The following is a 23,889-nucleotide window of genomic DNA, read 5'->3' as shown; positions in this document are numbered from 1 at the left end:
AAACTTATTTTTATAAAACGATGTCTTTTTCTACCCCTTTATATTCATCTATTTCCCTTCTACAAAAACCCTACTCATCCTTTCTTACTTCGAGTGCAGCCTACCTCTCTCTCCACTTTCTCCACCACTTGCTCCTCCATGGCTCCATATCACAGTCTCAAATTCTCAACCCCCAACCAAACTCTCTCTCTCAATAAAATCCTTTTTTTGCCCTCACCCTCTCTTAAAGTGTCTGTCTCTGCTGCCATGGCGGTAGCAGAGTTATCTCCTTCATACACCAAAACCCACCTACAATCCTCCCAAGTCTCAATCTCATATAATCGTCTCAAAATTACCACTTTTCAACTGTTCCCTCGAGCATGAAGCACCACAATCTAGTGCTCTGTCACCGATTGGTGTGTCTCACCCATCTAAGCCCACACTTACTTTCAAGGATCAAGTTATAGCTATGATAATCAATGTTATATTAAGGAAGATGATGAAGATCTATCACAATCCCAACCGAAGCAACAAATCAGCAGCAAAGCAATAAATCAGCAGCAAATTTGTCCAACAGTAAATCAAGGATCGTTTGAAAATTATTTGTAAATGCTGTCAGTTTTGATTTCCTATGTAAAAGCTTTACATTGTATATTTCCAGAGATAGCTCATTAGAAACTTGTGTTTAAAGCTAATATGAATTGCAATATTTGTGTGTTCAAAAATAAAATCAAGAGCAGTACCTTGTTTCTTTATGGTATCCAGAGAGCCAGTCCTCTAACGAGTTTCCCTACATTGTTCTTCTTTCCTCTCTCTTGATCATGGCCGCTATTCCTGCACAATCCTCTTCCTCCGAAACATCCATCATTACAATCAACCCAGCCACCACCATTAATGAAAAACTTACCCCTGCCACATTTTCCCAATGGAGAGCTCAATTTGAGGCACTGCTCATAGGTTACGACCTTATTGATTTTGTCACCAGAAAACATCAATGTCCAGCCATTGATGCCACAAATTCTGCCACCTCCCAAGCCGCGTACTCCCACTGGGTTCGCCAAGATAAACTTCTCCTCCATGCCATTCTTGCTTCCACCTCCACGACAATCACTCCACTTATTGCCTCTTGCAAAATGTCTCAACAGGCTTGGTTTGCTCTTACTCGACTTTATGCGGGCAAATCTCGAACACGTGCAATGCAACTCAAGGAGGATTTAACTTTGAACACTCATGGCAGTAGATCTGTCACCGAAGTTCTCCAAAGCATAAAAATGATTGCTGATGAACTTGCAATCATAGATCATCATGTTCGGATGATGATCTCACACTCTATATTTTAAATGGCCTTCGACTAGAATTCCGTGAGATTGCAGCACCCATACTTGCTCGGGAAACCTTAATGAAATTTGAGGAACTTCATGACTTGCTAGTTGGTCATGAAAATTACATCCACTAGCTGGAAGTACAATCGGCAACTCTCATAGCCACTGCCAACTACACGCAACGGAAGGGGAGCTTGTCTGGAAATGGAGGGCCTTCTTCACAGAGGAACCCTTCACATGGCTCTTGCGGTCATGGCAGACGTGGCCTTCAGATTCGGGCTTCAAGAAGTATAAGCCCAAATGTCAACTCTGTGACCAAATGGGCCATACGGCCAAGAATTGTTTCAAGTTTAATTCAACTGAAATCACAGCAAATTGTGCAGCCTCTTCTCAAGGAAAGAATCAGAAATGGCTTGTTGATTCTGCCGCATCCCACAACATGACCACTGACCTTTCCAATCTTTCAATACACTCGGAGTATGATGGTACTGATGAGGTGGTAATCGGTGATGGTTCATGTTTGCCTGTATCTCATGTTGGTTCCTTGTCTTTTGCTTCACCTAATCGTATTTTTCATTTACATGATACTCTTTGCGTTCCCACCATTCAAAAAAATCTTATCTTAGTTCATCATTTCACCAAACAAAACAATGTCTATTTACAATTTCATCCCTCTCATTTCTTGGTGAAGGATCAGATCACGGGGGCGACGCTACTCAAAGGCAAATGTGAAGATGGCATGTATCCACTACTGGAATCGTTGGCCATGGTTTCAAAAACAGATGTAGCGTATGTGCATGAACGTACTACATCTGACAGTTGGCATAAAAGACTTGGTCAATCTATCACAATCCAAACCGAAGCAGCAAATCAGCAGCAAATCTGTCCAGCAGTAAATCAAGGATCGTTTGAAAATTATTTGTAAATGCTGTCAGTTTTGATTTCCTATGTAAATGCTTTACGTTGTATATTTCCATAGATAGCTCATTAGAAACTTGAATTTAAGGCTAATATGAATTGCAATATATGTGTGTTCAAAAATAAAATCAAGAGTCTATACTTGGACAATGGTGGAGAGTATATTGGGTTAAAATCTTATTTATCTGTCTATGGCATTGCTCACTATACCACTGCTCCGCACACCCCACAACAAAATGGCATGTTTGAAAGACGACATCGCCATCTTGTTGAAACAGGGCTCACTCTTCTCACGGATGCTCACATGCCTCGATCATTTTGGCCCTATGCCTTTCAAGCTGTTACCTACCTTATCAACAGGATGCCCAGTTCCATATCTCAAAATAAATCCCCATTTGAGCATCTGTTTAAACAAGCACCAAATTACATGAAACTCAAACAGTTTGGTTGCTTATGCTACCCTTTTACCAGGCCCTATAACAATAATAAGCTGGAACCCAAAGCGACGCTGTGTGTGTTTATGGGTTACTTTCTGTCTCAAAATGCCTATTTATATATGGAGCCCAAAACGCAGCGTCTTTATCACTCTCGCCATGTCCTGTTTGATGAAGGGAACTTTCCTTTTGCTTCGCCCAGCTCTCTAAATCGTGCAGACCCATTTCTGCCCTCAAGTGAAAAACAGTCTCATGTTCCGATCTCCTTGCCCAAAATCTCATCCCTTCGGCCCCGCCTCTCACGATTCCGGAAATGGATACCTTCATGGATCGCTCGCCTCTAGTTGCGTCTTCTCTGGCTCCAAATTCTTCTCAGGTAAATATTTCTTCCTCATATCCGTTGATTGAACAAGAAATTTCCTCTGTTTCGATTCCTGAAACTCATCCATTAGTTCCTACCCAAACCGAGTCTGTGATGCCCTCTCCTGTTGATTTGCGCACACACACTTTGGTAACCCGATCAATGAATAACATTTACAGACTAAAAAAATCTTTTTTGGTCACCAAGCATCCCATTCCTCCATCATTGGAACCTAACATCGTCTCTGAGGCCATTTCTGATCCCAGATGGCGTGAAGCCATGTCCTTGGAATTAACTGCCCTCATGAGTCATGATACATGGCAGCTTGTTCCACCCCCAAAAGGGTGCAATATAATTGGATGCAAATGGGTTTTTCAGATTAAAAGAAATGCAGATGGTTCAATTGATCGGTTCAAAGCTAGACTTGTGGCAAAAGATTTCAATCAGAGGCCTAACTTGGACTACAAAGAGACTTTTAGTCCCATGGTCAAACCTATGACAATTAGAACAGTTTTATCTATTGCTGTGATGTAGGGGTGGTCACTTAGACAATTAGACGTAAACAATGCTTTTTTAAATGGTCATCTCACTAAGAAAATCTTCATGAAACAGCCCCCAGGTTTTCGGGATTTGAAAAAACCAGATTATGTGTGTTGCCTTAAAAAGGCAATATATAGACTCAAACAAGCACCTCGTGCTTGGTACTCTGCTCTCAAACATGCCTTACTTGAGTTTGGGTTTATGAATGCTAAATCTGATTCCTCTTTATTTGTGTATCACCATGATTCTATCATTGTTTATTGCTTGGTTTATGTTGACGACTTGGTCATTACTGGCAATAATCCGACATTTGTGGAAAGTATCATTGATCAGCTTGGAAAAAAATTCTCTCTTAAAGACTTGGGGTCTCTAAACTTCTTCCTTGGCATAGAAGTAATACCAACAAGAGATGGACTATTTCTAAGTCAACACAAATATATCCGAGAGCTACTTTGTAGAACAAGCATGGAAGGTGCTAAAGATGTCACAACACCTTTATCAACCTCAGTTTCATTAAAGCTTGATGATGGCACCTCCTCATTTGATGCCACTGAATACAGAAAGGTTATTGGAGGCCTGCAATACCTCTCACTGACAAGGCCTGACATCAGCTTTGCCGTTAACAAACTTTCTCAATTCATGCATGCTCCCACTACAACCCACTGGACAGCTACCAAGAGATTGTTGAGATACTTGAAGAATACAATTTTTCATGGCATCACCATATGAAAAGCAGTTGATCCAGCTCTTGTATGCTTCTCGGATTCGGACTGGGCAGGAAATTTGGACAATCGAAGTTCAACATCAGCATATTTAGTTCTATTTGGTTCAACACCTATATCATGGAGCTCAAAAAAATAACGTTCGATTGCTCGCTCATCTACCGAAGTGGAATATCGAGCATTAGCAGCAACTGCTGCCAAATGTATGTAGATTCTATTTCTTCTTCAAGAATTGCAGTTTCCACTCAAAAATCCTCCACTGTTGTTATGTGATAATTTGGGAGCCACTCACCTTAGCTTCAATCCAATTCAGCATTCAAGGATGAAACACATTCAAATTGATCTTCATTTTATTCGTGACTTGGTTCAGAAAAATATACTTACTGTCCAGCATGTTCATACCAATGATCAACTTGCGGACTTATTGACCAAGCCCCTCTCACGGCAATGTGCAGATCATCTCAAGAACAAGATCAGTCTTACTGATGGAAGTTCGTTCTTGCGGGGGCGTATTAAGGAAGATGATGAAGATCTATCACAATCCCAACCAAAGCAACAAATCAGTAGCAAAGCAATAAATTAGCAGCAAATCTGTCCAGCAGTAAATCAAGGATCGTTTGAAAATTATTTATAAATGCTGTCAGTTTTGATTTCCTATGTAAATGCTTTCCGTTGCATATTTCCATAGATAGCTCATTAGAAACTTGTATTTAAGGCTAATATGAATTGCAATATTTGTGTGTTCAAAAATAAAAATCAAGAGCAGTACCTTGTTTCTTTATGTTATACCATGATTTTTTTTTCTCTTTCTTGCTAAATGATCTCTTTTTGTTTTCATTAAGATTGTGGGTATGGTCGCTTTGTTTGTTGATTGAAGTGTGAGCTCTTATCCATGAATGTTTCTTGGGTTCGGTTGCTTTGTTTAGGATTTCGAATGAATATTTAGTGGAATCTCAACTCTTGCTAAACTTCCTCTCTCTCTGTCTCTCTACCTATGTGGCTCTGACGTTCCAACTCCAACTCTAAAAACTCTGATCGAAGTTGGGTATTCTGACTCCGTCAGAGTTGGAACCCAGCCCTAACCATGAAAATTAAAATCATTATGAGCATGCATGTTTTGCCTTTTTCTAAATCTTCAATTAGTGTGGTAAAAGAAAAATGAGAGAAACATGCATGCACGTGATCTGTATGCAATGTTCATCATTTATTCTCTTTTTCCTTTAGAAATTTTTTTAAGTTGTAATGAATAGTTCACACATTTCTGCCTGCAATAAACAATTATCAAGATAAAGCTTTTTCGCTGGGGCCCGCAAAAGTTAGTTAGTTTTAAGGATTCAAATCGCCCCAAAGGAATCTTTATAAAGATGCTTACGTACTACACCAACTTTAAAAGCTTACACATATACCTTAAAAGAATCAAACATTTGATATGCATCACACATTAATATAGGAGCTAGTACAATAGACTTTTCGGCCAAGGTTTCACATCAGAAAGCATATGTTTCGGCTTAAGAATTTTATGAGATATGAAGGATTCTTACATCACCTCTACCACGAAAATCAATTCCTCATGCTGATTTTCAATATTTATATTTACCTTGATATAACATAGCCTCCCTCATAATTGAAACATTGAAGTGATGTGGTCGTGTATAAAGTTGCATGATTCTAATTTATAGTATTAGTGCATCATCTTTAATTGGTTTATACAGATTGCAATAAACAAAAAAACAATAGGAAAGGCTTTCCTCTCTAGGTTCTCTCTCGGAGTTCCTGTGTGGAGGTTTATTTCTCTTCTCGTCTCTAATACAAGTTCTACTGAAGGATGGCTGCAGATATTAAGGACTTGTATGCTAATTTGTCTTTGACCGAAAGGGGGAGTGAGGAAATTTCTTTGGACGTTAGTAAGGTGGAGGAAGTACTCGAAAGGGGTAAAAATTGTTTCATCATGAAACTGCTAACCAAGAAACGTTATAATCACGATGCTTTTAAAAAGACAATGCGAAAGGTATGGATACCAGTTAAGGGAGTCAAGTTTCGTGACTTAACCTCTGTGTTCATCATAGTTGAATTTGAAAATGCTCGGGATAAGGCCAAAGTGATGTGAGAGGGTCCTTGGACGTTTGATAAACATATGATTCTTATGAAGGATTTTGATGGAAAGTTGCAGATGGGTAATCTGGAGTTAGTTCATACACCATTTTGGGTTCGTACACATGATTTACCTCTAATGGCTCGAAATGCATATGTTGATAAGCTGGTTGGTGCTACGTTGGGAGAGGTATTGGAAGTGGATTTGGACGTGGGGGAAATGGAGTGGTGTGAATACATGCGCATTAGAGTGAATCTAGACATATCCAAGCCATTGCAAAGGCGAAAATGTATGGGTGTTGGGATGGCCAGTCCTGTTTACTACACTTTTCTTAGGAAAGATTGCCTGACTTTTGCTATTATTGTGGTTTGCTGGGTCATTCTCAGCGTGAGTGTGATGCATTTAAGGTGACAAACTTGAAGGTTGAAGATTGTCCATATGGACAATGGCTTCGTGCTGGTTACTCAGCTGATTGGAGAGGGGGAAGGAAGGGTCCTGAGGCCAGAAAGACTGAGCCAACCTCAACCAGGAAATCCCCAGTGGCAACGACAGCTGTTAGTCCGTCAGGCAGTAGTCATGGCAGTTACAGGGTTGTGGATAATTTGCAAGGAGTTACAACTGTTCCTGCTGGAGGTGGGGGGGAGTTACTTACGGTTATGGAAGCGGTGGATATTTATTTGGAGAAAATTATGGAGGTTACAAATGCTCTCGTGACGTTCCTATTGAGGAGGTGTCTGGTGTGGGCTTGGGCTTAGATGCACCAATGGGCTTTAGTCTAAACTGGCTTGATGCAGGCGCAACAGCTGCGGGTAACCTTTCAAAGGGTTTGTCTTCAATTCATCGAAAGCCAAGACATAAAGGGGCATTGTCACTGAGTAAGGGTTCACAGGGGAAGGGGGTCGCTAAAAGAGAGGCCATCATTGCGGGGTGTCCACAAAAAGCAACGATTAAAGGCAAGAAGCGACGAGCTGTGGAAGCAATTACAGAGGAGGAGCACAATGCAAAAAGGCGTTCAGTGGTGGCAGATCAAGGTGCGCTTTTTAGTTCTACTAAGATATCGGTGGTGATTGTGTTATAGCCTTGTTGGATGTCATGAAAACTTTCAATTGGAATCCTCATGGGCTTGGGAACCCACAAGGAATCCGAACCCTTCGTGACTTGGTCATGAAGGAAGTTCTTGATATTTGTTTTTTTGCAAGAAACCCGATTGAATTCAAGACAATTTGATCTCTGAAAATTTAAGTTTGGTTTTAGAAATTGCTTTGTTGTGGATTGTGTGGGTCGCAGTGGAGGTTTAGCTTTGATGTGGAGAGATGAGATAGATTTATCCATTGTCAATTTCTTAAAACACCATATTCATGATGGGTTTACGGGTATTAATGGATAGAAATGTTTTTCTGACTGGTGTGTATGGTCATCCAAATTCCAGTAAGAGGCATTCGGTCTGGCAATTATCAAAGAATTTGGGTTCTGGTTGTCTATCCCTTGGCTAATCTTTGGGAATTTTAATGAAATTCTTTATCATAGTAAAAAGTATGGAGGCAGGTTCAGATCAGATAAACTGTTGGAGGATTTTAGAGATGTGATATCAGTGTGTCATTTGAGAGATTTGGGGTTTGTTGGAGTCCAATTCACGTGGAGTAATAGGAGGGAAAGTGGGGGTTTAATTAGTGAAAGATTAGACCATTTTCTTGGTAATTCTTTGTAGTGTAATTTTTTTCCTAATATGCGGGTTCAACATGGGGTAGCCTCCTATTCAGATCATATCCCTTTGTGGTGGAATTCAGATGGTGGCTTTATAAAACTACATCATCAGAAGTTGTTTATATTTGAAGCCATGTGGGTTGGGGAGGGAATGTTCTAGTATTATAAAAAGAACTTGGGATCAAATGGAAGGTTCTCCTTCACTTACTAAAGTCATGGATTCCATTTCCAAATGTGCCTTAGATTTGGAACGTTGGAATCAGCATTCGTTTGGGAATGTGCAAAAGGAATTAGCTAGTGCTAAAAGGAGATTGAAATTTTTGTAAGACGCTGGTCATCTAGTTTTTTAGTAACATAACAACAAAAAGCAAGGGATGAGGTCCAAAAGTGGCTTGAGAGAGAAGAAATTATGTGGAAACAAAGATCTCAGGTCATGTGGCTGAGGGAGGGTGACAGTAATTCTAGATTTTTTCATTCTAAAACTTCTGCTAAAAGAAAGAAAAATTATATCTTGTAGCTACAAGATGAGTCGGGCATTTGGAAGAAAGGTAGTCAGCTGGATGATTTAATGACTAATTATTTTACAAAGTTGTTCTCTGTTGGAGATGAGGTGGAAATGGAGGAAGTTATTAATGGGGTAGAATAGAGATTTGTTGAGACCTTATGTGGCTAAGGAGGTTGAAGCGGCTATTAAACAAATACATCCTTCGAAAGCTCCAAGACCAGATGGGATGCCTCCAATTTTTTTTTCCAGAAGTATTGGACAGTAATAGGTAAGTCTGTTACTGACTCAGTGCTTTTGGCTTTGAATTCTGGAGATTTTCCTATGAATGTGAACCACACTCACATTATTTTAATTCCTAAAAAATCTGATCTTTCTAAAGTTGCTGATTTTCGCCCAATTAGCTTGTACAATGTGCTCTACAAGATTTTATCAAAAGTCATTGCAAATAGGCTAAAGAAAGTACTGCCCTTTGTCATTTTTGAAACCCAATCTACTTTTGTACCCGATAGACAAATATCTGGTAATATCTTGATTGCTTATGAGTTGTTGCATTTTTTGCGGAATAAGAAAAAAGGAAGAAAGGGTTTCATGTCGATAAAACTTGATATGAGCAAGGCATAGGATAGAGTGGAGTGGCTTTTTTTGGAGAAAATGATGGAGACTCTTGGTTTTGCTCAAGGTTTGATAAGTTTAGTCATGAAGTGTGTTAGAATTGTTTCTTTCTCCATACTGGTCAATGGCTATCCAAAGGGGCATATTATTCCAAGTCGAGGACTTAGACAAGGAGACCCTTTGTCTCCTTATCTGTTTCTATTGTGTATGGAAGGTTTAATCAGTGTGTTGAAAAGTGAGGTTACTAGGGGCTGTTGAGGGGATTAAAATTTGTAGGGGTGCTCCAAGAGTTAACCATTTGTTATTTGCCAATGATAGTGTCTTTTTTTGTAGAGCGGATGTGGTTACAAATGAGAAGCTTCAGCTTTTATTGAGTACTTATGAGAAAGCTTCTGGCCAGTGTATTAATAAGGATAAGACAGCCATGGTCTTTAGCCGAAATGTTCAGGAAGGATTAAAGGGTCAGATTATGCAGCTTTGGCAGGGGTGAGTTATACATAGTAATTTGAAAAGTATTTGGACCTTCCTCCAATGGTGGGTAGATCAAAGAAATAAACTTTTTCTAGTGTTAAACAACGACTATGGCAAAAGTTACAAACTTGAAGAGAAAATATGTTGTCACAAGGAGAGAGGGAGGTTTTGCTTAAAGCCGTAGCAATGTCTCTTCCTACGTATGCTATGAGTTGTTTCCTATTTCCCAATATTTTTGTTCTGAGTTAGAAAGGACGATGGCCCATTTTTGGTAGGGAAATCAATCTCAAGAACGAAAGATTCATTGGATTAGTTGGGAGAAGTTATGTGATTCAAAATTTCAGGGGGGCTTGGGTTTAAAAAATTTAAGGCTCTTTAATTTAGCTCTCTTAGCCGAACAAGGTTGGCGACTCTTGAAGAACGAAAATTCACTTTTGTTTAAAGTGTACAAAGCTAAGTATTTTCCCAATACTAGTATTTTTTAGGCAAAAGCTGGACTGCATCCGTCTTATATCAAGAAGGGGATTTGGGAAGCTAGTAACTCCATCTTAAAGGAAGGATGTAGGTGGTATGTGGGGAATGGAATGAATATTAGAGTTTTTAAGGACTCTTGGTTACCAGGTATCAATCTATTTGCTGTCTATTCTGATTTTTCAAGTGTTGATGCAGATTTGAAGGTTAGTTTTTTTATTGATGAGCATACAAGATGGTGGAATGTTAATAGATTGAGGGCTCTCTTCAATCCAAATGAGGTGAACCAGATCTTGAAGCTGAATGATTGTGCTAGTTTGGATAGATTAGAAACTGGTATGTATTCGGTAAGAAGTGCATATCGGATACTTCAAAAATCTGAAACTTAGGGTAGGGGGAAGGTTCGGAAAATAGCAATGCAACTGTTTTTTTGGAAATGTTTCTGGCATCTGAAATTGTCAAAAAAGATGAAGCTTTTTGCTTGGAAAGCCTGTTTAGAAAAGTTGCCAACTTTATTGTTGACAATGATATTTGTTTGTTTTGTGGAAAGAAAATAGAGGATGTTGCTCATGCAATGTTCTACTGTTCAGAAGCCACTCAGGTTTATACATAGCAGATAAGTTTATTTCAGACTGTAGTGTCAAATTACAGTTTTTGGGACCTAGCCAATATGACTTGAGCTGAAGGTTCAGAAGACAATTTGGCAGCTTTCATTGCTATTGCATGGGCTCTATGGTATAGAAGAAATGTGTATATTTATGAAAAGGTCTCTCTTGGACTATAGGTGGTGGTTAATAAGGCTTTATCTATGAAATTTGCTTTCAAGAAGAGTCAGGTTTTTTTTGCTTTTTCTACTCAACTTACTAAGGATGGGTAACTCGGTGGCACATCAACTATCAACTAGCTAGACATGCATGGAGTATTTGTGATATGGAGATGTGGTGGGAATGTCCTTCTTTCGTATCTCAAGCCGTTTGGTTTGATAAAAGCAATCTTTTGTAAGGGGTTGCTTATTTTTTCAATGAATGAATTTGTCTATAAAAAAAAAAAAAAAAAAATTGGTTTATACAGAAAATGGAGGTACAAAACAAGTAATTCATTTTCCCATTAATTAGAAAAAAACATGCAACTTATATGTGTGTGATTCAATTCGTATACAGGAAGAAGCTTGTCGTTGATTATGAGGCTTTTCCAAAGGCAGCTTTGTAGGTACGTACGTAGATGGCTTGTGTTTTATTATTTGAATTTCCCAGCCCTCAATTTTTAAGTGTAGTTTCCTAAAGATGGTTTTGAGGTATATAAAGAGTTCATACTTGAAAAGGTTACGCGGTTCAGATACACAATTATATCATGCCAATAATGCTTTTCATCGTATTTAAGACAATTGGGGTTAAATGCTTGTTATGAAATCACACGCAAGGTTGTTATCCATGGTGTGGCGAAGGAAGTCAGTATGTGTGGATGCTCCATATGGGAGAACATTGTGCATACCTTAATAAAATGGATATTTTCAAAGCAAAAAAATGAGCTTTTTGGTTGTGTATCAACTTGCATAGGAATATTTGGTGACTACTTGAATTTGGTTAATTTGCAAAATGTCAAATATTATATTTCCTTGTATTTATCTTGTTTGCATGATTTTTCCTTTCCACCTGCTTGCATTGTTTAGTGTTAGCACCTTAGTTCCACAATGAGATTTTGTGAAATCTCACTGTTATAGTCCCATCTACAATTCCGCTCCTCAAAATCTTAGATTTTGATGTAGAGGATGGTATGATGATGGCTACAAGCATAGAGGTCTGGCTGTGCCGAAAGAGTGAAGATTGGGGTTATTCCCCCATTGTAATTAACTGCTACTTTTTGAACTCTCTATAATTAGTCTGGATGACTGTAATATTTAGTTGCTTATGTGATGAGACAAGTGAGTTATGGATAATTGATTGTGATGTCATTTAAATATATTCTAGTAGTACTGCTATTAGATATAATGACATGCCTTATGACCCGTGTGACTAACATCACGGAGTTGCGATCCTTGCCAAGGTCCCGTTGAAATTGTCATAGCCAATCCCTACCTAATATAAACTAAAACCATGGAGATGCATCGGAGGATTCTCTGCATTCCCAACATTAGTTCCTCAGAACACTATTTCCACTACCGCCCCATAATCTATCATCATAACATTTGTCCCTTGCCTCAAATTTATTCTGTTGTTTCCCACATCGCCCGTGTGGTTAAAAAAATAGAGTGGCTTATTGGGGAAATCCTTGGTCCCATAAGATCAAGGTGTAATAACTCCAATGGTCTTCTGGTCCAGATGATTTTTGTCTTCTTGTGAATTACTTTAACTTATTTCCCTAATTGACATGGCCCACAAACTGAAGACTCAACTTTACCTAGCTCAAGTAATCTCAGTACCACTTCTTTCTTGAGGACCTTAGATAAGTCTCTATGATTTATATGTCCAAGTCTTTGATGCCAAAGGTCAACTACATCAATCTTGGCACTCTTACAACTATAATGTGAATTAGAATGATACTATAACAATTATCAGAAGTCTTGACTCCTTTCATCACACAGTTACCAGGGCTATCAAGCACAGAACGCATTTGTTTTGAAAAACAAACTTCAACACCATAATAAAAGATTTGACTAATACTAAGTAGGTTAGTTTTCAAACCATGTGCTTTACCACCATCTCCAAAAGTTGTAGTTTCGCATCTATAATCCTTTATAGTTTTGAACAGAGATCTATCACTAGACATGTGTCTAGAACATCCACTATCAAAGTACCACAAACAGGTGTCCCTAGCCTTTAGAGCAATGTGTTCTACATAACATGTGTGCTTCTCCCCCTTTTTCATCCACATCTTTATAGAGTTGGGAGAATTCAACTTGTTAGCTCTCATATTTTGTGACATCCCAACTCCCACGTACGGAAATGCGAGAATCGTGACGTCGGAATTATGACAACACAGTCATGCATCCTAACGATAGTGCCAAGTATGTATACATGCAACAGTGTACAATAAATAACGCAGCGGATAATTTAAGTAAGTCAACTAAGTACCAGAATTTTTAATACAAATTAACATAAGTAAAATGATTAAAAAGAGTTATACAATTATCTCAAAATAAAAATATAATACAAGTCCAAATACAAATACGAGTGATCCCAAATCACTCCTCGGGCGGAGCCGAATCCTCAAGCTCACCATCAGCTTCATCTACAATGAAATATGCGTTACCATAAAACGGTACCGCATGTAAGTATAATCCAAACAACCCTCGAGAATAAAAATACATTAATGCAACCAACATGCATGCATATGATGAAATATGCATTATTCTCAAAATATGATTTTTCCTGAAAATGAATATTTTCCAACGCACGCCAAAATCCCATTTAGCCCAAAACATATCCATAAAAACATTTCCCGCCATTTTCCCAGAAAATGACCCAAATGAATAATCCATCATTTTCCCAGAAAATGATTCACATAAAATCATTTTATCTAACACATGCCATTTTCCTAGAAAACAGCCCATTAATCCATTTTTACCGTATGCACCATGATCTCCCCTATAGACCATCTGCACACCCTGGTTCTTTTCGCCACACCACAGGTAACGACCGTGCATGTGACTTTGTAACAAGCGATGCCCAGTTCTGCGCCCAGCGCATTCGTGGCCAAGCATCCTCTAGAATCTGCTAGCAAGAGGGCCACAAAGTCGACACGAGAGTGTTACCATTCCGTTGTCGCCCAACGACAACCCAGGGGACGTCACTCAATATATTCCGCTCCCGAGTGACCAGAGGAGCTCCACCTAGATAATGCATCATCTCAGCTTGGGGTTGTGATACATACGCACCCAAAAATCCTTTCTCACATGAAATCCAGTTTTCATAAAATACACATGAACATGAATGCAATTACACGAAAACTCAGTTTTCATTTACAAACATGAATATGCGTGCAAATGCAATGAACAAGACACGACATCAATATCCAACAACTAACAAATGCCAACACAATCCAATCACACAAATAACTCAATTCTCCAATCCATCTGACCCCCTACTCCTCGGACTCAGTCCTGCATAACCAACTAATTCATAGTAAAATGAGTTAGTGCAAAAATACATTTAAATCACGAAAGTTCTTTGAGAAAATAATTACAGCGCTATATTATAATTTTCGAAGGATCACGGAGGTGCAAGAAGTGGCGACACAGCAACGGAACAGTGCAAAATGCACTGTGGCCGTGGGTCTCAAAAATCCACTTTTGAACAAGGACAAACCAAGACCCGAGATTGCTAGGGAAGGGCTTAGGGATGTCAGTGAAGCTAATGGTGGTGGTGGTTGGCCATGGGTGGCGGCGTAGAGGGCGGTTGAAGTCCAAAAAGTCCAAAATGGAAATGGAGTTGGATGGATTTCACCGGTGGCGGATCGGAGCTGGGGATGGGTGATTGCTAGGAGGTCAAGGATGATGTAGTGAAAAGATGGTGGCCGAAAGTGGTGTGACGGCGGCGCTGGAGCAAATGGAGGCTGCGACTTTAAGCTGTTCGTGGGAGCTCACGGCGGCATGAGAGGGGTTGGAAACCAGAGGGTGAGGTCGTCTGCTAGAGGGGAAGCAATGGGTGGCGCAGGGTGGAGGACGACGCGGACGGGGGGAGAGAGAGGATGCGCGTGCGGGAGAGAAGAGAGAGAGAGGAGAAAAAGAAATAAGGAGACAAGAAAATGAGAAGACAAGAAAAAGGGAAAAAGAAAAAATGAAGGAAAGAAATGAGATCCAATCCTCACATCTTGGGTCACAAAAATGATTCAACGAAAATGATTTCAAAACAGTAAGTTAAATAAAATAATTTAAACGTAGTGCTTAAATGAAAATAAAATAATTAAATCTAACAATAAACTAATTTAAAATAAAGAGTAATTTAAATAATGAATAATTATTAATAACAAGAAAACACATTGAATTAACAATTAAAAACCTTAAAATAATATAATGTAAATCATCTAAAATTTAAAACAAGAAAGCTTATAATCTTAATAAAAGCAATAATTTACTTAGTTAAAATACACGTAAATACGGGGTATCACATATTTGCAGTCAATTGGTCTAACTTCTTATTGATAATATCAATTCGCTTGTTTAAGGCTATGCCTTGACTGATTAGATTCCAATGTCCATTTGCTTAGAAAAAAAATTTATGTTTTCCCAAGGTAAACACTAAGTTCAAAATAGTTTGATCAGATATGACCAATATTTCCACAATGGTGGCACACGAGGCTCTCGTATTTGCAGTCAATTGGTCTGCTTGTTTAAGGCTATGCCTTGACTGATTAGATTCCAATGTCCATTTCCTTAGAAAAAAAATTTATGTTTTCCCAGGGTAAACTTTAAGTTCAAAATAGTTTGATCAAATATGATGAATATTTCGACAATGGTGGCACATGAGGCTCTTGTATTTGCAGTCAATTGGTCTAACTTCTTTTTGATAATATTAGCTCGCTTGTTTAAGGCTATGCCTTGACTGATTAGATTCCAATGTCCATTTTCTAAGAAAATTTTTTTAGCTTTCCCAAGGTAAACTCTAAATTCAAAATAGTTTAATCGAATGTGATCAATATTTCCAAAATGGTGGCACACAGGGCTCACTCTGCGAGCTCTGTCTCTTGGGGGGTGAACCAAACTTATGTGAAAGTAAGAGTTCTTTACCTTTATGACAAATGTGAGCAGTACTGTCTTCAAAAGAGGTATGAATAAACACTGTTTTTTCCATATTAACAAGAGAGGATTGAGAAGTAGAAGGTGCATGAGATCATTTTTACTTTGTCTCTTGGGGGTGAACCAGACTTATGTGAAAGTACGAGTTCTTTACCTTTATTACAAATGTGAGTAGTACTGTCTTCAAAAGAAGTATGAGTAAATACTATTTTTTCCATGTTAATAAGAGAGGCTTGAGAAGTAGAAGGTATGTGAGATCATTTTTCAATGTAGCCTAAACCACTCTTATCACTTGATGACTTCCTTAGACTTAGGAGTTATTATATCTTTTGTGATCCATTTGAGAATTTTTGAAATTTAGTGTCTGACAATATCAATTCACTTTCCAGAGTTTTGACCTCTTCAAGAGAACGCATTTATTGCTTGTAATTGGCCTCCTATAGTACTCATGATTTCATCTAGTTTGTCTTGAAGACATTTTATTTTCATTTTTGCATAGTTGTAGCTTCTTAAGATTAGCTTTATTTAGTTTCTTCAATTTCAAACACTCCTTATAAAGCATTTCATATACTTCCTGCAAGTCATCCTCATACTCAAAAATTCATTTTCAGACAAAATTTCAAGATCAGACTCATTTTTCACTACTGTAACTTCAGCCTCCAACATAAGAGGTGAAGGCCATGTAATTGGGATTTTCTTATGAATAAAAGATATGATATTAGTCACTTGACTTAGACTCATTATCATGCAATGAAGCAACCATTGTTTTTCCTTTGGCCTTTTTGTAGTTGGCACACTCAATACGAAAGTGTCCAAAATCATGACACTCACGACATTGTATGTTTGATAGTATCTTATCCTTGGTAACTCTAGTGTCTTTCTCATTTCTCCTCTCTATTGTATGAACTAGAATTTTCCTGGAATTTCTCAAAAGGTTTTTTTGCTCTTTTCTTGGTTCTTCGCCTTTCTAGATGTGAGCAATTTCCTGAATTTCTTAGCATATGATAATGTCAGATGATTTATCATACTCTTCTCTACTATTTTGAGAGCAATAGACTTGTTTTTCTTTAGTTGGGGAAAAGTGTACTCAAAGGTCTAAATGGATCCTTCCAACTCTTCAATTCTCATGTTGTCTAAGTCTTTGCTCTCTTTTGTTGCAGCGACCTTGGGTCGAAACCTCTCAATTCCACACCAATGGACTTAACAATACTCCATCACGAGTACTTTAAGATAGAGATAAGATTCTCAAGAGAAAATCAATATTGAATATGCAATGGATCTTCATAGATTTTTCTCTTAGGAACATGGTGAAAATGACTACACTAGCCTCTCTCCATGCCTAAGAAGTCGTGCACATTATTCTATATATAACTAGGTTTGAGTAGACACTTAAAGAGTCCAAATCCTAGTCAAAGTCAATTCTTAGGTATTTCGCTCAAGTGAACATTGCGCGATGTGTTGAGCAAACTCTCTGTCTGATATTTCGTTTGAACCAACTATCAAGCGAGTATCGAGCAAACTCCCTACCTAAACCTCGCTTGAGCAAATGTCGAGCGAACTATATGTCTGACTTTTGCTTGAGTGACTAGTGGAGCGAACTTTCTGTCTAACGTCTGCTCGAGTCACCGAAGAGCAGATGTCTAGCTAATGTCACTTTCTTGTCTCTTCTTTAGTTTTTTTTTTTCACCAATCCATCATGTGACTTTAACCCTAGAGAATTATAGCTCACAGGAACTAGATTTGTCACACGTATATGCCAACACACTAATTTTACATTAACAGATTTTAATGTGTTAAAGACATTACATAATAAATTAAATTTACAAGACAATCTGATGCACATGAAACTGATACGGGATATTCAGGTCCAAATTTTAAGTTGATTGCACTGAACTACCTTAAGAATGTGAATATATGCAAATCTGACAAGAAAAGCTTAATCTTCCTTGGATTGGAGCAATATCAGTTATTTTTTTCCCAAATCTTCTATTTATGTTCACTTTTGTCTTCTTAGGAAATATTTCGTTACAAGTTTTGGAAGTTATTATGATTTCAAATTTGCCACTAATTTTGGCAAGATTCTTGTTTACTTATGTAGATAATTTTCATGCAATAATATAGATTTTTCCTTTTTTGCAGTTATTTAGCCAAGCTTGTGGGCTAAATTTATTAATTTCGACTTTTATTATTAGTGAATATATTTCAAAGTTTGTTTCTTTGTTTCAATTTTTGCAACTTTTCTCAATCTCAATCCCTAATTTTTATTAATTAACTAGGCATTAGGATAATCATCCTTATTCTATCTGGCGTTGGTTGGCATAGGAGCTTTAGCGTTTTCTTGGAGTGATTTATCATCAACTTTCATTGCTGGTGGTATAGGTCGTGGTTGGAGTGGGCAAGTTCTGACTGAGGAAGCCCATCACTATGATAACTTACAGGACGTGATGATTCAAATTTGTACAAGTAGATAGCAGAATTAACTCAATATCTAGAGGCGCAAAACCAAGAGGGTCATATGTATGATCATGATTCTGACTCCAATTCTAAAATCCCGTATCACAATCGTACTCTATTTTAGGAGTAAAATGTTCGGGAGGAACAACATGAAGACCAGGAACATTCTCCCATAGAGTGGAACTATAACGCCTCAATCCCAGAGGTCAAGAGAGTTAGCTCTGGTCATCTAAAATCATCTCTCAACCATATAGTCATAGATGCCAAAGTTTCAATGACACCTACAACTTATTGTTTCAAACCAACTACTCCAATATAAATACTCTAAACACCACAAAATCTCCAAATAAACTTCAACCTTCCAAAATACCAAGTCAATATAGCTAGACAAAATTACCGAATAAAATTCTCCAATAACCAAAATACCCACTTTGTACTTAATCCAAGTTGCTCACGTAGCCTTACACATGCTTTTTATTCTTGATCCTCAACTGAAACATCTAAAACATCTAAAAATATTGTGGAGATAAGGAGCAAATTATCAACAACTTAGTAAGTAGAGAACATATGCTAGTATGTAAACATAAGCCTTTTCATAGAGTTCAGAATGCAAAACAAAACTTTTTAGTTGCAGAATGCAGGTCCAAAACATGTTATCAGAATATCGGAGTGATAGTTCAAACTGTTCATATTCAAAAGTCTTTTGGCTTAGCATAACTGAACATCATTATCTTATCAAATCATATTTTATCAGAACATCATATCATATCAAAGCATTATATCATAACATAGACCATGTTTAACCCCCGTAATAGGGTTGTGCTATCTCCGGTAGCCAAACTAGGCAGTATCAGAATGTGAATCATTCACTCATCGTTCTCGAAGCCCAAGTGAGTACACTGGAAAGACCATTCGGAAAAACCACTTTGTTTCCAAAGTGGGTGCCAACCATATAACGGAGGCCATAGTTTTACTCCCGTGGTAAGGTCAGAGCAGAGCAGAGCAGAAACAGGACCAGATACAGAATCAGAATATCATGCTAAAAGTTTTCAGATGCAACATCATATCAAAACAAAGTACTGAACAAAATCATATCATCTTCACATAATAAAAAAAAAATCAGAGCATCTTCACATAATGCTCTTTTTGCACAGTTCAGAAACAGAATACTAAAATTTTGCTCATGTCTACAGCAGTCATGACAAAAACATCTTTCTCTTTTCTTATTTAGATACATTGAGTAATGCAAAACAGAATGACCGAGGTTGTTTCAAATTTTCTTTTCATAACACATGCATAGTTTTCATAAATCAATCTTAGTCCATTTTTTTTTATGATTTCTTTTTATACAAAGTCTAATATAAGAACTCTGCTTACATCAACTTTTTAACTTTTCTAAATTTTTCATAGCAGTAACGAACGAATATCAATCGTCACCTATAAAATAGACACGTAACTTACTTAAATCTCTAATTATATTTTGATATTTAAGCCTAAAACACTAAAATAACCTATTTGTCCTAAAAGACCTAAAATTCTCATAACCCTAAAATATCACCACTTCCCAAATTAATCGATATCCACATTAATCGAAAAGGTTGGATGACATTTATTGTAATAACTTTAGATTCACACATGATTTATTCAAAAGCTAAGGCAATCTCAACTTGAATAGAATGAAGGATTGATTGGAGGGAAAACAAAGGGCCGGAAGGTAATTTAGCTCAAAGGTTTGGTCTTTTCATGTTTTATTAATTACAGGAGTTTCGATATTTTCAAAGAAAAACAACTATGATCTGAAAGAAAATAACCATATTCTAATGTGGTCCCAACTAAGTGTCAGCATGTCTTCTAAGATTTTAAAAGAAAGGCATTAGCACAGGACATGAATTAAAATTAAATATAAATATGGGCCGATCTGATGCCAAAAGGGAGATAGAGAAAATAACGTGAGAGATACCAAGAGGGGCTTGATGTCGGGGAGAGAGATTACCGAGAGGTAGAGGCGATGGTGATTTGGGCAGAGCTGGGTGGTTTATCAGTGGAGAAGTTTGTGCAACGTGGTCTCTGAGGTGGTTGTGGTGTAGAGAGAAGCTCACGAGTAGTGGTGTTGCTCTGTTTCGGGCTTACCTAAAATAGAGATTATGTTGTTTTGTTGTTGCCACTGGTTCGTGCATGGCGGAGTGGTCTGATCATGGGTGGGTATTCATGAATGCTACGATTTACTTGCTACTAGTGCCGTACACACGGTGGTCTGTGTTTGGTGGATTGGGGTGGCGCTAGCCTCGGTAGTGGTGGTTGCCGTGAGGGTTGGTGGATGGTTGTGTGGGGGAACTGTTGGGGCTGAGGGGTACAAAACTTATTCTGTTTTCGGCATTGAAAAATAGAGGATTTTGTAGCAATGTGGAGGCTGGTTGGCTGTGCATGGGAAGTTGATGTGGCTAATGGGGGCAGTGATTCAAGTGGCTGGCCGTTGAGGAGAGTATAAAGCCTTATTTGGTTACGCAGTTCAAATGAGATGAGATGAGATGTTTTGTTAAAAGTTGAATAAAATATTATTATAATATAACTTTTTAATATTATTTTTATTTTAGGATTTGAAAAAATTGAAGTGTTTATTATATTTTATATAAGAGTTTGGAAAAATTGTAATGATTATATGAGATGAGATAGTTTGATTTTATGTAACCAAACCAGTCCTAAGAGAAGGAGGTATGGCTTGTTGGGCGTGTGTGGAGTGGCTCTCGGGACTTAGCCTTTTGCCGTGTAATCTGCGTGCTTGGTAGAAAGGGCAGCTACTGGTTGTTGCCGTGTGTTTGAGGCAGCTTGTTGGCTCTACAAGGTGGCAATGGTGTGGTGTCTCTAGCTGGGTAGTGGTTGGGTGCATGGTGCAACTGGCTAGCTCGTGGCCAAAGTGTGCCGTCGATTTCTATGACACAAAGGTTGTCATGCGGTGCAATCTTGGTGGTTGAGACGTGGAGTAAGGGTGGTTTGCTGTCTTGTGCTACATGGGGCTGAGGGGTGGCCGTGAGGTTACAACGTCGTGAGACATGTGGGCTTCTTTGACCATGATGAGAGGTTGCTTGGTGGGTTGGTTTCCTTTCTCTCAATCTGTCTAGGTGCTATGGTAGAGGAGTATAGGTCAACGAACGTGGGGCTAGCGGCTTGTGGGGGTGCAACAACTACTTGATAAATTGATAATTGTAGTTTCCAAAACGTGAACGATATGCTTGTACGTGCGAGAAACATAGAGGGAAGGCAACCAACGAAATTTTGGATGTGCGACAACCCTAGTTGAGGGAGAATTATACATGCATAAGAGGGAAATATATATATATATATATATATATATATGGTGCTTTTTCTATGTGTATATATAGAAAAAGCACCCTCGAATTCACTATCCTCATCTTCCCCTTTGCCTCGACCAAAAATAGAAATAAAACCTTTGAATATAGACAGATTTACATGAGCCATTTTGTAAAAACTAGCTAGCTTATGCAAGGAATTAATTTTGGTGTGAAATAAAGAAAAAATAATCTCTCGAAATGGTTTTCATTTTCCAGCTTCCATCTAAAAGCGTGTTCATGTCTTCAAAGTCTTGATCTTTGAACTGCCATCAAAGAAAGTATTGATACTTTCACTCCTTTGAGTAGAAAACATACTTGCCCATAAGTTGTTTTTCATAATATATATAGCCAGCCCAACTACCATACATTATCGTGCAACTCATAGGTATATATAGCTTGGATTATTCACCAATAATCCAAACTCATAAATATGTACAAATATGCAAGATACCAGTGCATGCCTCTGCCATTTTTATGTACAACCTATATGTGCATTTACAAGCATTAATCACACAGCTGAAACATATATAGCATCCTCAAAATGGTAAGGGGAGCCATCCTTCAGGGTGGATCACGGCCCCGAGGGGGTCCCGTGGATCACTAGTGTTTTACACTCTTTATCACAAATGAAATTTATACACTATCGATGTACTATGATTATTTAGGGTTGTACTATTCCTTTTTAGAATCTAATTTCCTTCCAAGATACTAGATGTTGCTTGAACAGAAGCATTTCTTTAGGTGATGTAGAATTTACCCAACTACCAAGAATAAAGAAAAAAAGCAAAGACGATCCAAATCATCCTACTATTTTAAATACAAAGTACATATCGAGTCTGTAGAGATTACTCAACCTTTCATGGCCATTTTGGTTGGTGGGTGATTGAACATGCTAAAAAATAGGTTTGAAGTCATAAAGTTTGGTAAAACATTTAAATAAAATTTGTATATTTAACTATTATTTTATTTGTGGAGTTAATTTGAAGGGGAGATTTTAATATTATTATTGCTGGAGTTTCACTTAATTAGCATTGTTGGCTTGTACTGAAACCCGAGCTTAAAAATTCTATCAATTTAACCAATCTGTGAATGTGTATGGATGACAAATCTGCATCCTAAAATAGGACCTTCACCTTCCTTTGTCCAGATCAAAGTAGATTTTGACATTTCATCTTAAAAGAACTCAATTAATTGTTATCCAAACACTCAAGTCAACAAAAACTTATCCACTTGGGTTCATCTAGGAAGGAACGCAATTACATGGTTTACTAGCTGGGAAGTAGATGCTATCATGTTTTAGATCTTGCTGATATTGCTGTTGTCACTATGTGTCTATATCTATATCTGTACAACAAATTTCCTTTCTTTTCCGTCCTTATTTTTAAGCCATGAGAAGAGACTAAGATCAACCAATCCAAAGTAGTGTAAGTACTCTGTAAGCCACCAACAATACAAGTCATTATATTTCAGCAAGCACACAAATGGGGCATGAAAGTACCAACTTAAAACTAATCACAAGTCCAAATGAACTTGCAACCTCCATGAAACGAAGGTCTCCAATTCAATTCCATTGTTTGACACAATTTTAAAGCTATTTACAGTGCCTTTAAATTTGTAAAATGACACGTAGCATCACCTCAGTTTTCACAAAAGGAGAGAACCGGCACAACGCCAGTCATGCCATAAGTTTTCCCCAACCCACCAAATTAAAAGAGAAGGAGAACACTATTCGGTTTGTCAAAATCAAATGAATTCAAAGATGCATTTATATCTCTCATATATAAAGAAAATATATCATAAACTACGGTATGCAATTGGTAGAGAGCACTCAGACGAGATAGTTTTTTTGGATTTCTAGATGCACAGCCAATATCAAGTACTCAACCAATTGTTACCCAAACACTCAAGCCATCAACAACTTACAAATAATGTGCTAACGGAGATTTCAAACCAACAAAGATCATCACTAGCTACCATTAACTTCAAGAAAGCATTTTCTGCAACTCACTAACATTTTCATCTATACCCATAAATGGAGTTCTATATCTCCATGCCCTAAGCCCAATACCCAAGTCCGAAAGATCAAATATGCCCCAAACTTTACCTCTCTTGGTACAAATAACTTAATAATGTGGAGTTATCTCTTGCTCATGAGCAGATGGGCGGCGAAACAAAGGTAGGAGTCACGAGTGCTGGCGGCAATGGGAAGAGGGAGGTTAA

The 23,889-nt window shown here is 38.0% G+C and overlaps 1 protein-coding gene across 1 annotated transcript; it reads left to right on the top strand.

The window, feature by feature from the left end:
- Positions 1–800: 800 nt before the first annotated feature.
- On the top strand, positions 801–1,319 carry LOC121243077. Its single transcript, XM_041141138.1, has one exon. The coding sequence runs from the start codon at positions 801–803 to the stop codon at positions 1,317–1,319; it is 519 nt and encodes a 172-aa protein (XP_040997072.1).
- The last annotated feature ends 22,570 nt before the right edge of the window (positions 1,320–23,889 follow it).

Source organism: Juglans microcarpa x Juglans regia, chromosome 8D, assembly GCF_004785595.1.
Source record: "Juglans microcarpa x Juglans regia isolate MS1-56 chromosome 8D, Jm3101_v1.0, whole genome shotgun sequence".
NCBI classification, from domain to species: Eukaryota; Viridiplantae; Streptophyta; class Magnoliopsida; order Fagales; family Juglandaceae; genus Juglans; species Juglans microcarpa x Juglans regia.
This window is presented reverse-complemented; position numbering and strand designations above follow the sequence as displayed.

Excerpts from the sequence above, each read along its gene's own strand:
- LOC121243077 (XM_041141138.1), top strand. The coding sequence starts at position 801 with ATGGCCGCTATTCCTGCACAATCCTCTTCCTCCGAAACATCCATCATT.